This window comes from Zeus faber, assembly GCF_960531495.2.
Source record: "Zeus faber genome assembly, chromosome: 14".
NCBI classification, from domain to species: Eukaryota; Metazoa; Chordata; class Actinopteri; order Zeiformes; family Zeidae; genus Zeus; species Zeus faber.
In genome coordinates, this window is record NC_137200.1 from 19,599,265 (window position 1) to 19,614,797 (window position 15,533).

At 45.5% G+C, this 15,533-nt stretch overlaps 1 protein-coding gene across 1 annotated transcript in view; it reads left to right on the forward strand.

Moving 5' to 3' along the window:
* Positions 1-9,261, forward strand: part of fat3b (FAT atypical cadherin 3b) — a gene marked incomplete at both ends in the record, with an annotated part of 71,162 nt that extends 61,901 nt beyond the window's left edge. The window contains 6 exons of the mRNA XM_080013502.1: positions 1,289-1,711; positions 1,878-2,145; positions 5,019-5,120; positions 5,709-5,768; positions 5,989-6,027; positions 8,522-9,261. Coding sequence (XP_079869628.1) covers positions 1,289-1,711; positions 1,878-2,145; positions 5,019-5,120; positions 5,709-5,768; positions 5,989-6,027; positions 8,522-9,261 — 1,632 coding nt within the window. The remainder of the gene's footprint in view (positions 1-1,288; positions 1,712-1,877; positions 2,146-5,018; positions 5,121-5,708; positions 5,769-5,988; positions 6,028-8,521) is intronic.
* Positions 9,262-15,533: the final 6,272 nt, after the last annotated feature.

The following is a 15,533-nucleotide window of genomic DNA, read 5'->3' on the forward strand; positions in this document are numbered from 1 at the left end:
CATAGTGTCAGGATGTCATTTAGAGCAAGAATGAAGGAAAACTGGTTTTATACAGTGTCCCAGTCCCAATCCATTTCATCTATTTGTCTGTCTGTCTGTCTGTCTGTCTGTCTGTCTGTCTCTTTGGACTCTGCTATCTGACGTAATAGGTAACCTGCAGTAGGATAGATGATTGATTTGAGAATCGCTCCTGACATTTAATTTTGGTGATACACATTTTTTTCCGTCCTCCTTTCTTTCATGTGTTCATCAAAAGACACAGATCAGTGGAAAAGTGTGGAGTACGTTTTCTGCAACACTAAGAAAACACACCGCGTGTTAAGCCTTCTGTTTTACTGTACATTTTAGGTTCATTTTATGGTTATTGTCCCAATGTATATATTTATATTAGGTATCGTTTTATCGTTAGGTCGAGTGAACATCACCACATTTCTACTGTTCATTATTTATTTTTTGCCTTATTATGGTCATTGGCTATTTTTAATGTGAGTTGCTGTCCATTACAATTTCCCTCCAGGGATGAATAAAGTTTTTATCCATCCACTGTATCCATCTTTTTCAGCCTTTATCTTTCTCTCTTTCTATATCTTTATCTATATCTGTATATCTATCTATATTTTTCTCCATTAGTCTCTCTCTTTCTATATTCTCCTTTATATATATCTATCATCCATCTATGTGGAGTCTGGCAGGCGGCACTGCCATGATCTTTCTCTCTTTCTATATTTTTATCCCTTTATGTTTTTCTCTTTCTATATGTTTTCTCTATATCATTTATCCATCTATATTTTCCCATCTACCTTTGCATAACAACTTGAAAACGCATATGCTGTCACAGGCCTGTTTGTCGCAGTGGGAAGTCTAAGTTGCTTAGTGGAACTACTGATGGAACAGCAGGTATCCCCCTAAAACCCCGGTCGGTCAAAAGATTGTGAAGTGAATTAAATCCACCCCGGCGGGGGGGAAAAAAACCCCACAACAGGCGGGATTAGGGGAGAATTATATGTTCCCCGAATAGACCAAAGAGTCTATCCGACCGTTCGTCAAAATTACCTCTTGAATAAGCTGACGGCTTAGATAAACAGCCCACAATGGGAAAGAGAACGGGGACGAGCGTGTCGGTAGTGAAAGGAACATAATGTGGAATCTTGAAGCGCAGACACCCGAGCGGAAACTGCATGATTAAACAAACCGTGCATTTCAATTATCGTTGTGCGGCTTCCTGGGAAAAACAAGTTGAATGAAATGCCTTCAAGCTTTGTTGTTGTTCTTTGTACACGCCGCACAGGCGGAACCGCTGTCTTACATCGGACCTGGAGAGATAGTTGGCATCGGAGTCCTCGTCTTCGTCATCGTCTTCCTACTCGTCTTCTTCGTGGCCTTCAGGAAAAAGCTCACCGTGAGAAAGGACTCGGATCCCGGGACGGGCACGCGGGCCATGATGGGCGTCTCGGCCATTTCCGCGGACGCCGGCTACGCGCTGCAGAAGGCCGGCGGGGGCGTGGGCTCGAGTGAGGGGATCGAGTTTGCAGCGATGCGGGCGTCGGGGTCCTCGGGAGCCACGGGGAGCTACGGTATGGGGGTAAGTGGCGTGGGCCCGCCGCAGGTCATGGTGCGGCCCACCTCCCACTCCCCACTGCCGGGGGCTCTCTGCAGCCAGGGGGCGCAGAGCGCAAACGGAGACCGGACCACCTCCAGCGAAGGAAGCCAGGTACGGTCATTGGTCATCGGTCAAAAACTGTAAAATAATTGCTTTAATTTGTAAAAACACACATTTTAAGTTGAGGAAGCAGAACAATATTGGTTATCCATTACATGGATGGATGCAATGATTCGAAAGATACTGTTCTTAAACATTTGTGCCTTTTTCTCCCCAGATGAGCAGCTTCCTGTCAGACATGTCCCATCTGCGGGGCGGGGCCAGCAGGAGGGGCGTGGCCGTGTGCAGCGTGGCGCCGAACCTCCCGTCCACGTCCCGTCCGCTGTGCCGCTCGGAGCACAGCCCGTCCCACAAGGTGTCCTGGGACGTCGAGGGGAGCAGGGAGGAGCAGGGGAGAGCCAGGGACGGGAGAGGAGGCCGAGAGGAGGAATGGGGGCAGAGGGCCTTCCAGCTGGAGAGAATGCAGAGAGCCGGCAGTCCACAGGGTGAGACCCCCGCCGGGCCTGGACCCGCAGGCCAGATCCAGCACCACACTATATACAGGGGAGAGAGAGACAAATTAGCCATCTACAATGAACCGACCAGGTTGGCTGTAACATCGTAACAGTAAACACAACAAAAATGAACTAAAGATAAATAATGAACGGCAGAAATGTGGCGACGTACCCAAGACCTAATGATAAACCATAAATATGAACATATAAATTGAGAAAATAACAATAAAATAAAATTAAAATGTACAGTAAACTAGAAGGCTTTATATGCAGTGTAAAGTGTACACTCCACACTTTTCCACTGATTTGTGTATTTTGATATTTTGAACACGTGAAAGACAGGAGGATGGAAAAAAATTATGGGCAGAAATATGTCACTCGAAGCTGAATTTGAATCATTTGTATTTGAATTTGAGTTGCTCAACTTGAATCATTAAATTGAAAAACTGAATCTGATTAGCATGGTTTGAAATTTAATTTATAAGCTTGGAACTGAATTCCAATAAAGTTGAAGATGAATGTAATATTATGAGATTGAATTCATTTACTCTGAAACTGTATTTGATCCTCGCTGAAAATGCATTCAGTTCTCGTAATTCAAATTCTTGCAGTTCATTTTCAGTTTACCGAGACACACATCCGGGTCGTTTAGGAAGCGGAATCGAGTGCAGATTCACAGAACCCCCTTTCACATACTGCACGACTATAGAGCTCAACAGTGAGTTTCCTGGAGTCAAATGACGTGATTCAAACAAAAAAATTGTATGCAATAATTCAAGTTGGGCAATTCAAATTAAAACATAAGTGATTTAATTCAGTTTCTTGTGACACATACACCGATCAACCTCATCATTAAAACCACTGACAGGTGAAGTGAATAACATTGATCATCTCATTCCAACGGCACCAATCAAGAGGTGGAATATATTAGGCGGCAAGTGAACAGTCAGTTCTTGAAGTTGATGTGTTGGAAGCAGGAAAAGGTCAAGTGTAAGGATCTGAGCCACTTTGACAAGGACCAAATAGTGATGGCTAGACGACTGGGTCAGAGCTTCTCCAAAACGACAGGTCAGGGGTGTTCCTGGTATGCAGTGGTTAGTACCTACCAAAAGTGGTCCAAGCAAGGACAACCGGCGACAGGGTCATGGGCTCCCAAGAGAGCTACTGTAGCACAAATTGCTGACAAAGTTAATGCTGCTATGATAGAAAGGTGTCAGAACACACAGTGCATCACAGCTTGCTGCGTATGGGGCTGTGTAGCTGCAGACCGGTCAGAGTGTCCATGCTGACCCCTGTCCACCATCGAAAGCTCCTACAATGGACACGTGAGCGTCAGAACTGGACCATGGAGCAATGGAGGAAGGTGGCCCGGTCTGATCAATCACGTTTTCTTCAACATCACGTAGATGGTCAGGTGCGTGTGTGTCGTTTACCTGGGGAAGAGATGGCACCAGGATGCACTATGGGAAGAAAACAAGCCGGTGGAGGCAGTGTGATGCTCTGGACAATGTTCTACTGGGAAACCTTGGGTCCTGGCATTCATGGGGATTTTACTTTGACACGTAGCACCTACCTCAACATTGTTGCAGACCAAGTTCACCCCTTCATGGCAACGGTATTCCCTGATGGCGCTGGCCTTTTCAGCAGGATAATGCGCCCTGCAACACTTCAAGAATTGTTCAGGAAAGGTATGAGGAATCGGACAAAGAGTTCAAGGTGTTGACTTGGCTTCCAAATTCTCTAGCTCTCAATCCGATGGAGCATCTGTGGGATGTGCTGGAACAACAAGCCCGATCCATGGGGGCCCCACCTCACAACTTCCTTTGAGTTTGGCGTCGGGGATCTATTGCTTAGGAGCAATTGGCTGTTTAAATAGGCGGGCCCATCCGGGCGTGGAACGTGATAGCGTGTGGCGCCATCAAGTAGTTCTGTCTGACAGAACTAGCTCAGCAGGCTACGCATCATTGTAGTTAGAGAATTGTATTTTATTTGATTTCTTACTGTATTGCATCCTCCAAATGCCAAATGTAAAAATGTCATTCAAAGATTGAGTTCCCAGAGTGAGGAGAATCTCATTTGACATGCATGATATCAGATCGGTATTTTATTTATATATATATATATATATATATATATATATATATATTTTTTTTTTTTTTTTTTTTTTCCTTTTTTTTTTTCCAAGTCCCTAAATATCGCACCAGTCCAGGGGGCCACTTAAACAGTCTATACCTATACCAACACAATATACACTGTATATAGGATAGTGCTACCAGCAGTGTCTATTGAATACCCAAATCGTATCTCATCGCTCTGGCGAGCAGCAACTCAAAATAAAAACACACCTTTGGATGAACTGCCTGCCCTGTCTCAGGCAACAGCAGAGTGTGAAAATCCTACTATGTACATCTGCAGCAGGAATGTGGAGGCTATAAATTATGAATTCCTTCCAGCGAGTGTATGTATGTGTGTGTGTGTGTGTGTGTGTGTGTGTGTGTGTGTGTGTGTGTGTGTGTGTGTGTGTGTGTGTGTGTGTGTGTGTGTGTGTGTGTGTGTGTCTGTGTGTGTGTCTGTGTGTGTGCGAGCGCGCGTGCACTTGTGTGTGTCCCAAGTCCACAATCCTCCATGAATAAATCTAGGCCAATTCCCAAATCATTTTCTGATTTTTTAGTTTATTTATTTGTTCTTGGAATGGCGTTTATGGATAAAGGGAGATATAATTGAGGTTAGTGGGTGGGGTTCTGCAGTAAATTTGTAAAGTGTAAAGTGTGTGTGTGTGTGTGTGTGTGTGTGTGTGTGTGTGTGTGTGTGTGTGTGTGTGTGTGTGTGTGTGTGTGTGTGTGTGTGTGTGTGTGTGTGGGCAGAGGAGGTGCCCGACCCGGTGGAGGAGGCGTCGTACGTGTCTGACGTCAACTCTGAGGCCCACTCCATCAGTTCCTACACCTCGGAATCCTTTGACGACAACGGTAAATCACCAAAATAAAGGCATGTACGATTAGATAAGGTGAGGTAAAACAGGGTTCTGAACAGGTCCTTGAGGCGCTTGAAGTGCTTCAATTCCGTTCTAAATAATGGACAATGAGACTAAGATTATTTAAATTCAATTCATAAAGATCACATTGACAATTGATTATATGTGTTTTGCGCAAATGCAAAAGCTGTGTTTGTGTTTGTTTTTGTGTTTGTGTGGCGGTTATAGGTGCTTGTGCAGTGTGTGTATACATGTGTTCCTTTGCTCTGTTACATACGTGTGTGGGTGTGTGTGTGTGTGTGTGTCTGTGTATTTGCAGGAAGAGCAGTGTGGAATCCATCTCACTGGGAAACACCCACACACACGTCCACCGTCAAGCACAAAAATACTGAACATTAAACGCGCGTACACACTCACATTGTCCAAACTAACACGCGGTCAAGCGTTTGTGGTTTTCCAGTCTTCCAGCGCGGCCGCGCCCAAGGACAGGGAACTTTTCCCTATTCGTCTGTGTGTTGACATTGTCCCTTTTCTCCCTTCCCTTTCTCTTCTCTCACCTTTTTGTGTCTCGGTGCCTCCGCAGCCTCCATCGTGACGGTCATACGTCTCGTGAACGACACCGTCGACAGTATAGAAAGCGAAGGTACGTAAAAAAGAACGATTTCCCCATGGTCTTACATTGCGTTGTAACATCATGTCGTCTAGACCTTATAACACAACGTCCTTCCTTTGTTCAGCTTTCCTTTGTATACAACACATGTACTGTAGAGTGTGATATCTGGATCTCCCCCGATTCTCACTTTCTTCCTTTTGCTTTTGTCATCCCTTTGTCTCTTTGTCTCCTACTCTGCCCCATTTTGTAGTGTCCAGCTTGGACAGCAAACAGTGCTGTCAAAGCCCTGGTAAGTCAAGACGTTAAAAAAAACTAAAAAAAACAAAAAACGACATCTAACACTTCATCAAAGTACAACAATGGACAGACACCAAGTCGTACCGTCTCCGCCCGTATGTCGTGGACATGGTGTAACTGACCGTTGTGCTGCGCTAGGCGAGCGCCTCTGACGTACACAAGGGGGGAGAGCAGCATCTGCTCTTGCCTTCATACTGCGCCTTCCATTTAAGAAATACTTTTACCTTTTACATGCAACTTCCCCAAATCCCTATTTAAAAAAACAAGGCGGATATCCAAGGACGTTCCCTCAATCATCCCAACTGCCATCACTGATCAGGATCGGGACACCAATTATTAGAAGGAAGGTACACAATGACCAACCGAGTTCGACCAAGGCGGTGAATCATTTACCACGGATGATCCGCTTGCACATATAAAGTTGCCAATTCATCTGCCGTTTTTGTGAACTAGCTTCATGTATTATACAAAGGATATGCGTCCAGCCTGCAATGCCGCTCACTCAGTTTCTATTTAACGCTCGTCGCTCCAGACCTCCTCGAGCGAGTCCTGTCCTTCACCAGGCTCTCATTGGTTTTCATAAAGCTTGTCCCGACTCCCCCCGGGGCGGCGCTTGTCAATCAAGCCAACTTGTGTGATGGATGAGGAGAGGTTAATCCTTGAGGCTGACTCTCACAAAATATTGTAGCATTTAAACATTGCGGCGTATTTCTGCGTAGTGCTGTTTCTGGACACGGAGGAGACTCCGCGGTAGCAGATCGCGGCTTGCGGTAATGACGAACACAAGCCAAAGCATCACAAATGCCTTGGGGTCAAAGTTCCTTCTATTCCTTCATTTAATCCTGTCTCGTTCTTTTTCTTTTTTTTTTAAGTAATGATAGCTGACGAGAGTTCTGTCAGACAACTTGACAGCGCCACACGCTTCCCCGCCCTAATGAGCCGGCCTATTTAAGCAGCCAATCCCTCCTGCCCTACCTGCTTCGCTGCCCGCTTGCTCGCTGCGTTGCTGCGCCCCCTCCCCTTTACTTGATGTACCCTGAATTTTCCCAGTGATTGATAAAGTATTATCTTTCCCTAAATGTGTCAGGGCTACATCTTCGTTCAATGCTAGAGTACGGCTACTCATCAGTGAAACGGCCAAGAAACTAGACAAGTTTGACTGTGTGTAATTCCTGCTGCTAGGTTGGATCTGTATCTGCTGTAAACGAATCCAAGGTTAACAGATTGACAAACTCAGAAAAATGCGATTAACATTTTTATTATTTTTACCTTGTCATAACCCTGACGGATGTCATAGCCTTAAGTTATTAACGTGCAAAAACCGGATCCATGAATCATGTAGTTGAGGCTAGACCAGTAGATTGTACAGCTATGATGCAAAAAAAAAAAAAACGTCTTTGCATGCGCAGGTTTGCCTACAATTGCTCGGCCGGTGTGTTGTTGTGTGCTATTTTGCATTGCTTTGGATGAATGTCTTTGTGTATGTGGGTGTGTGTCTGTGTGTGTGTAATGGTTATCTAAATTCATCTCTGTTTCAGTCTGTGTTCCTTTTCAGTGTTCACTCTAATATATTTTGCCTTTAATTGTTTCCACAAGGAATGCTTTGTTAAAATTGTTGACGCCTCCCTGTCCCCACGGGGCATCCGTTGTGTTTTGTTTTGTTCCCCCTTCTATTGACACTGGATCCCCATGTGCGCTGCGAAGATGAGATTTGTATAGAGTTCGTCAAAGATTTCATAGTGGACTGTAAGGCCAAGAATTTAATTATTTTTTACCCCTACCTCGAACATCCCCAAAATGCAAAGTTAATCTTATATGCATCCCGAGAGGCATGGCATGCAGCGTACACAAGTTTTTTGTTAAGGGGCCGCCCAGATCAGGCACGGTGGATGTAAAGATTGCCTCTGCCCACGCATTCATCACTCGTTACATACCAGGCATTAGGCATAGACATTAGAGCGTACTTGTACATCCCACAACAGGTCTCGACCCTTTTGGCACCAATTGTTCCATCCGGCTATATTTATTCTCAAACTCAAAGCCAGATTTCCTTTTACCTTTATTGTATGGATCCTGCATAACATGCTGTAGACTGTGCTTTACTGTAGTGTAAACCTTCTGCCATGGACCATAATTTGTTTAATTAATTGTGGGGAAAAAATAATACCATAATACCACACCAATTACTCCGGTATCTGCAGTTGGACAGTGTGAAGATATGGTATTTATTAAAATATGTCTTTTAGTTTTCAGCATTTTCTGTCACTCGAAAATTGAATGAAATTGTGGCAAGAAAATCAAAATTGCTTAATTCTTTGCGGCAAAAAAATGACAGAACTATTGCCCCCCGCTACGCTCACCCTGTGTTGCTCGCACCTCGCCTTTATTTCTCACATTCCGAACCGTATTCCACACTGAAAGTGCGAGTGTTACATTTCTCAATCCTTGCTACGGGGGAAAGTAAATCCACGTGTCTTTTCCCCTAGCGTACCACTGGGAAACCTCCAGCCAGTCGTCCATGTGGTTGTCCCCGTCACGTCTGCGACCCCCGGTGTTGGGCTCCCACTACGACCTCAGCGAGAGCCAGCAGTGCATGAGGCGGGGCGGCAGCACCCGCTCCCTCCAGCTGGATTACCGGGTCGCCGGCCCGGCCAGGGACCGCGACCGAAAGCGGTCGCACGAGAGCGCGGCGAGGAAGTCCTTCCAGTGGGAGAGGAACCAGTCCGGCGAGTGGGAGAGGAGATGCCCGCCTGGCAGAGAAGACCGCAGGCGGCAGGAGGGCGAGGGCGAGGGCCAGTGCTCGTACAGCCGCGGGAAAGACAGCGGAAGCCACGAGGAGCAGAGGGAGCATCATCAGCCGCACAACTGCGAGGATGGCTCCTCGCCGGTGTATGAGGAGTACCAAGAGTCCCGGCACGACGCAGACAGCCTCTATGACACTCTGCCCCCGACCCGGCGGGCCTACGAGGGGTACCCTTCCAGCCCGCCCGGCCTCAACCTGCATCCGGCCCAGCTCCTGCCGCCGCTGCGAGCCTGGGACGGACAGACGGAAGGGTGCCGGGGGTCCGAGGACGATCGCGGGGAGCTCGGCTCCGGGGGCCTCGGTAGCTCTGGCGACGAGCTGGAGAGACTTTTGAATCTGGTGTCCCTCAGGGCCAGGCGAGCCACGCGGGTCAACAGGGCCTCCACTGGATCTGAACCCACAGCGAGCTGGGACGGGTTCTAACCCCCTATAATACGCAGATTACTACCCATAGATTGTATGTTTGTTTTTACTTCAGCGTCTCTCTCTGGTAATACTTGACATTTACAGGAGAACACCGTTGTCCAGCATGTCAGGTCCTTAAACGTAAAGTGAAGACAAAATGTTTATGAAGGGCTGTCTTATTCCCCAGCAATAGGAATATAGATAATGAACTGATCATCCAAAATGTACTGTATATCCCGCCAACTGAACTGTACATGGGGATTATACAGTATATACACGCTAAAGAATTGGCAACTTTTGTTCTTAATGTACCCGCCGGCTTACACCTTGGGGCTATGATTATCATCAAAATAGGAAAGCAATGTCATTAATTTCACCTATTTCACATGTGTTTATATTGTTATTGTACTGGATCTTGTATGTATCTATCTTTATCTCTATCACCATCAATTATCCAATTATGAGGGACACACATGCACACACACACACACACACACACACACACACACACACACACACACACACACACACAAACACAAAAACATCTTGATTTACCTCAACAGTATAATACTGTTATTTAATTGTTACTAACAGTATGTAATATTCGTTGCTTTGGAAATGCCGATCGCCTATATAATCAGGGCTTGTTGTGTTGCAATTGCGATTTCAAATGCAAATGCAATTGGAAAATGCATTCATTATTGTTTGAGTAGCATAACTATTTATTTGGTCGTAACCAATTTGATATTCAAGATTCAAGATTGTTATGCCGGTATTCACTGCCACGTCAACGAGACTTTCAGTGCAGCGCCACAGATGTCTTCCTACCGACCGCAGGTGCGCTAGCGGGATGGCTTTGGGGTAAACACAAATCAAGAAAACAATCAAATTAAAATACCTTTCTGTCGACAGTGAAAGCATGAGTGAGCAACGTGTCAACTCATCGGCAGCGGTGAAACGAGTGCATCGCACTCATAACGCGAACAAAGAAGCGATGAAATGATACCTCCCGTTTGAGCATTGCCATGTTCACCTCATGAGAAAATATCGAAAAGTGTTCTCTGAGTTTTAACAACTGCCTAAAGAAAATAATTCCGGTTTGTGGCGGTGAAAGTCACACCCTTAGGTAGGTAGTTTGGATCGTTGGTGAAGTTCAAGTTTAGTTTTCTTTGTCCCACGCTTTAAAGTAAATACGTCAGTGTCGGTGAAGTGTCTGCGTATCCATCTCACAGCTGTTAATAAATATTCCAATTTCCATACGGATCGGATGGATCCTCTCACGATTAAATCTCTGGAGGTGTACTGGAAGTTGTTTTTATCACCAAACATAACAGTGCATTTGTATTTGATCCAGTTGATGCACCCAAATTAATCAGGAATTCGCTCTGAGGAAACAAATATGGCCCACACACACGGATTATCTCTTGGGCGGGGAAAATGGGAATATTTTCTTTGAATGTGTAGCAGGTAAACTGTAATTGTATGCAGAATACATAAAAAAAAAAAAAGACCTTATCCAATCAAGCGATTTGTTTATGCCTGGTATAATTCATGTTTCCCCTTCATCTGTCCCCGCCATCTGAAATCTGGCAGACACATTTAGGGGGAAGGAAACAAAAACAAATAATGTATATTAAAATGCACAAACCGTACACGCTTGTTTTATGACACGGCTTCGGCTCGTAGCCTATGTCCATGCTGTGTAAAGCATAAACTATTGAGGGGATTCAACAAACGTGGCCTCTGTGACCATAATTATGTTCAATTTAGATATATTTTTACCCCCAATCATCATCATAAATATGCTTAACCATGTAACAAGGAATTTGCTTTGCGTATCAGGCGCCGGCCAACCATTTCAACACCCCCAGGGCCTAGGGCCGTGACACAACGTGGTTGCACCTCCTGACTCCTGAAATGTCTTATGTGACCATAATCAGCAGATGCCTTGATGACCTTGATGACCTTGATGACCTCCTCCCAGAAGCAGCCTCTTCACTTGCCCTTGCTCAGGATTGATTAGGGAGTCGCTCTGGGTCCATCTGCGCTACTTTGCATTATTCTTTGATTGTTTCCTCCCCCTGTACCGCAGGGGTTTGGGGTGTGGGCTGTAACTTCCCCTGTCAAAGTGTAAACAACAACAACAAGCCCACTGTTTGTCTCCTCCAAGCTGTTCCCATGGCAACCACTGACATCTTACCCATCGTGTTTGTTCCCTTTTGTCCCCCTTCGTCCCTTACAGCCGACTTTGGCCGGGTGTGCGTGTCTGACGGTCTGTGTGTTACCTCTCCCTGAAATAGATGAGATTAGACTCAGACTCTGGGTCTGAAAAGGGTAGACGTCGAGGGAGACGTATCCTCAGTTCAAGTGCACAAACCCTGCCACTCTGTCATTTTCTGCCTTTGAAACGTATCCATTAGTTTGTTTTCCTATGCTGTCACAAAACCCTGGAAATCATGGTTTTTTTTCTCCACCTACAAAGAGCTATGCCGCGCCTCGCCTCCATTGACAATGGCCAGGTCTCTAAAAAGGCGCAGGAAGCAGTGGATAATGTCTACGTATGTGCAGTGTTTTGGGTCAAAGTAAAATAGAAACTTTTCTACAGACAATACGGTATTTTTTAGCCATTTATTTCCAGGCTAGCACCTCTTCTGTCAACGAAAACAAACAGGAAAAATCCCAATGTTGAGATTGCTTGAGACGTTGGCTTTTATTTGTGGACATTCCAAATGACAGCAACAAAGATTTCTCTAACCGGTTGGCATCTCACCGGCTTAAACCATGTAAACCCCGCCCCCTCTCTCTCTGTTTGCCCTCTAATTCCCGTCTTTCAAACTCTCCTTTGCGATTAGGATGCAGAAGCCGGAGAGGGAATGGGTCAAACACGCGGACGAGAGACGATGTTATGTAAGGAAAAGGGGAGGAGAGCGAAAACAATTGAGCACAAGTAATAAAACGGGTGCTGAGGATGGGATGTGGGGGGGGGGCGTAGAGATTATGGTCCGTCGGTCACCGCCTGTTGGGTGGTGTGCAGGGTGGTGGTAAGCCCCTGCTGTTCTCCCTAACACTGGGATTACAGAGGAGCAGCCAGGGCCTAATATGCGGCCAACATCTGCCTCTTATAACAGAAAAACACATACACACACTGATAAGAGAAGAGAAGGTTGTTCTTTATTAATCCCCCGTGAAGGGAATTCGGCCGTTGCAGCCGGGAACATGACATGCAGAGTCAGAGTATCGATAGATAGACATGTTAGATTCTTTTATTTGATATCAAAATGTTGATGCCAACTCGTTGGACAAAAGTGCTTACTGAAGTTAACTAGTGACACAGTGAAGGCGTACTACTTAATATCTTAGTTTACTAGTTGCACATAAATGTCACTAGTAAGCATTTTTGTCACCTCTAGTTCAAGGAACGGTTCATTTGATTTACAACATGTGAGGTCAAAGTCCCAACATGTGAATCAAATCAAACTAGTTTATATAAATTCTTTGAACTAGGTAATTAATTAATTTGGTCCGACTAGTTAACTAGCTTGTGTGAGGTACGCAGCCACTATTTCAACTAGTTGCCAATGTGCACAGCTGAACATGATAACTAGTGGTGTGTAGATGTGTGACTAGTTAAGTTGATAAAAACGGGTGTAACTAGGTACATATTATTGCCGCAATGAGTGTTGCGTCAATGGAAACGTGTTAGGCTTAAAAGCCAACTAGTGTGCTGAAAAGACGATAGTTGTGATTTTGGTGTAACTAGTTAAATCATTGTGCCACTGGTGAGATTTTAATGCAACTAGTAGGAAAAAAAGTGCATCTAGTTGCTGAAAATGACAAGTCAGGTGAACATGTTTGATATCAAGATGGACTCGTTCTACTAGTAAGACAAAATATTACGAAGAACAGGCAACTAGTAGGAAAAAAAACAAAACATAATTTGGCTTGTCATAGATCGATATCACATATATATAGATAGATACTGTAGAGAGACTGATAGATAGATACTGTAGAGAGTAGACGGTGATAGATGCAGTAGATAGACAGATAGATACTCAGGAGTAGGTGGGGAGCCAAACAGACGCCTCAGGTGGGCGGCCCAGGAGCTGGAACCCCACACAACCAAACCGGGAAGGTAGACAGTCCTTCTCAAGGTTGACCAGGGGGCAGGGCAAGGCGGCAGGCAGCAGACGGCTCTGGAACAGGTTGAGCCTTGGTAGGGTCGGCCGATGGCTTCTGAAGAGGACCGTGCTGAGCCTCGGCAGGAGTGGCCGATGGCTCAGGAACAGGCTGAGCCTCGGCAGGAGTGGCCGACGGATCTGGAACAGGAACAGGCTGAACGTCGGCAGGAGTGGCCGACGGCTCTGGAACAGGCTCAAAAAGTGAGGCTCCTGGACCGGGATGGTGGCAGCCGGTGGTGGAGCCACTTCTTCAGCCGGTTGGTGGAAACCACCGAGAGCGGAGGACGCCATCTGTCGCATGAGCATAGCAAGTCTGGACACCTCCACCGAGAGCGACTGCACAATGGTTTCAAGCTGCTGCTAGTCCAGGTGCCCGCCGATGGAGGCCCCCTGGCCTGCCAACAGTGCTGGGCAGCAGAGAACGCTGATGGCCTCGGGGTACTAGATGTACCTTAAGTCTATGGTGGGTCACAATCTTGCAAGATCCGATGTCCAAAAGTCCCTTTCTGCTGTATGATGTGTACGCTGAGACAGAGTGTTATAGACTGTTCTGAGTGACAGACTTGCGACAAATAGGCAGATAAGTACTAAATCGCAGAATTAAGAATTGTGATGCTGAGCTGATCTTCCACAAAGCTCGCTGGGATGAGAAGAGACTGAGCGTGTGTGGGAAACATATTTTGCACCGACTTTATGAGTGAGTATGGACACTATCGATGAACAGAAATGATATGGACATTCAAAGTAAAAGATGGGAAGTTTATTTGTGTTTGTGAATTTCTGAATAGTTTGCTTCGGATGCTGTCACACATGCCGCTGCAGTAGAGGGGCCCAGTATTTGCTGCTGCATGCTGGAGAACCCCATGCTATTCGCACATGGATGCTTGTCACAGTGTTCTCACAGAGGGTGTGAGAACACTGTTACTAACAGTCTTCTGAGTTTCTGGGGATCCGTGAGTACAGACAATATCTTATATACAATATTTCAGATGAGCTCCAACAAAGCGCGCCAACGACATGATACCATCAACTGAGTTACAAAAACCCTGGGGTGTTATTTTGTTTGATTTCCTTTGTGTCTCCAGGTCAATTTTAGAGGTATAAATCATCTGGGTTTGTAATAAATATTTTCTGTTATTGCATTCAAGTCATTTGTGGTTTGGTATTGTTCATGTTTGAGAGTAATGCCCTTCATGTGGTAAACATGAGGGCTATAGTCGGCCAAGTATGATGCACGGGAGTTTTAGGCTCACAATAACAGTATAGCTATACAATAAGTTAACCAGGCCTTTCCGCACCCTCGTCAGAGTCATAGGCTCAAATTTGGTAATTGCTGTAGACACATTCTAGTTGTAAATTTGAGCAGCCCCTCACCAATTCTCACCCCATGTACAGGTGTCATCAGATGTTAAAGGTAAGCAATAACATGCTGTATAGTTAGAATTGAGTTGGTGATCTACAGATGGATGATAGATAGATACAGTAGATAAATAGATAGATAGATACAATGGATGGATGTAGTAGGAAGAGTTAGGGCTAGACAAAGGGCCGTGGTTAGGCCACGGTCTTGCAGGTGACGATGCTGGCTTCTTCCTGCCGTGGCTCAGCTGTACCGGCGCCGTCTAATCAGCCTTATGAGTGCTGATTGGTCTAAACCAGACGGGAGAGTTTTCCTAAGTGTTGTTTTGTCTTGCAGTGGGGATCGCGTGGTGCAGGAGACGAGACCCTGCGGACCAGACCGCCAGCCACGCGGACCCTGACGCTGATTGTTTCATTTCTGTTTCATGTTCTTGTCTTGGCTGGCGAGCCTTTTTGGTTGAGATATTTAATAAACACTCACACCATATCGGCGCCCCACTGTCAGAAAAATGTCTCCAAACCCTAAATCCATACTTGCGGGTAGAGACTCCCACAGATACAGTAGATAGATAGATAGATAGATAGATAGATAGATAGATAGATAGATAGATAGATAGATAGATAGATAGATAGATAGATTGACAATTGTTTGTTGTTGTTGTTGTTTTTGTTCGTTTAGCAGTGTAAGAGTATACACTGATCAGCCATGTTAAACATGGGCTGACGGGCTGAACTTTAAAACCAGTGACAAGT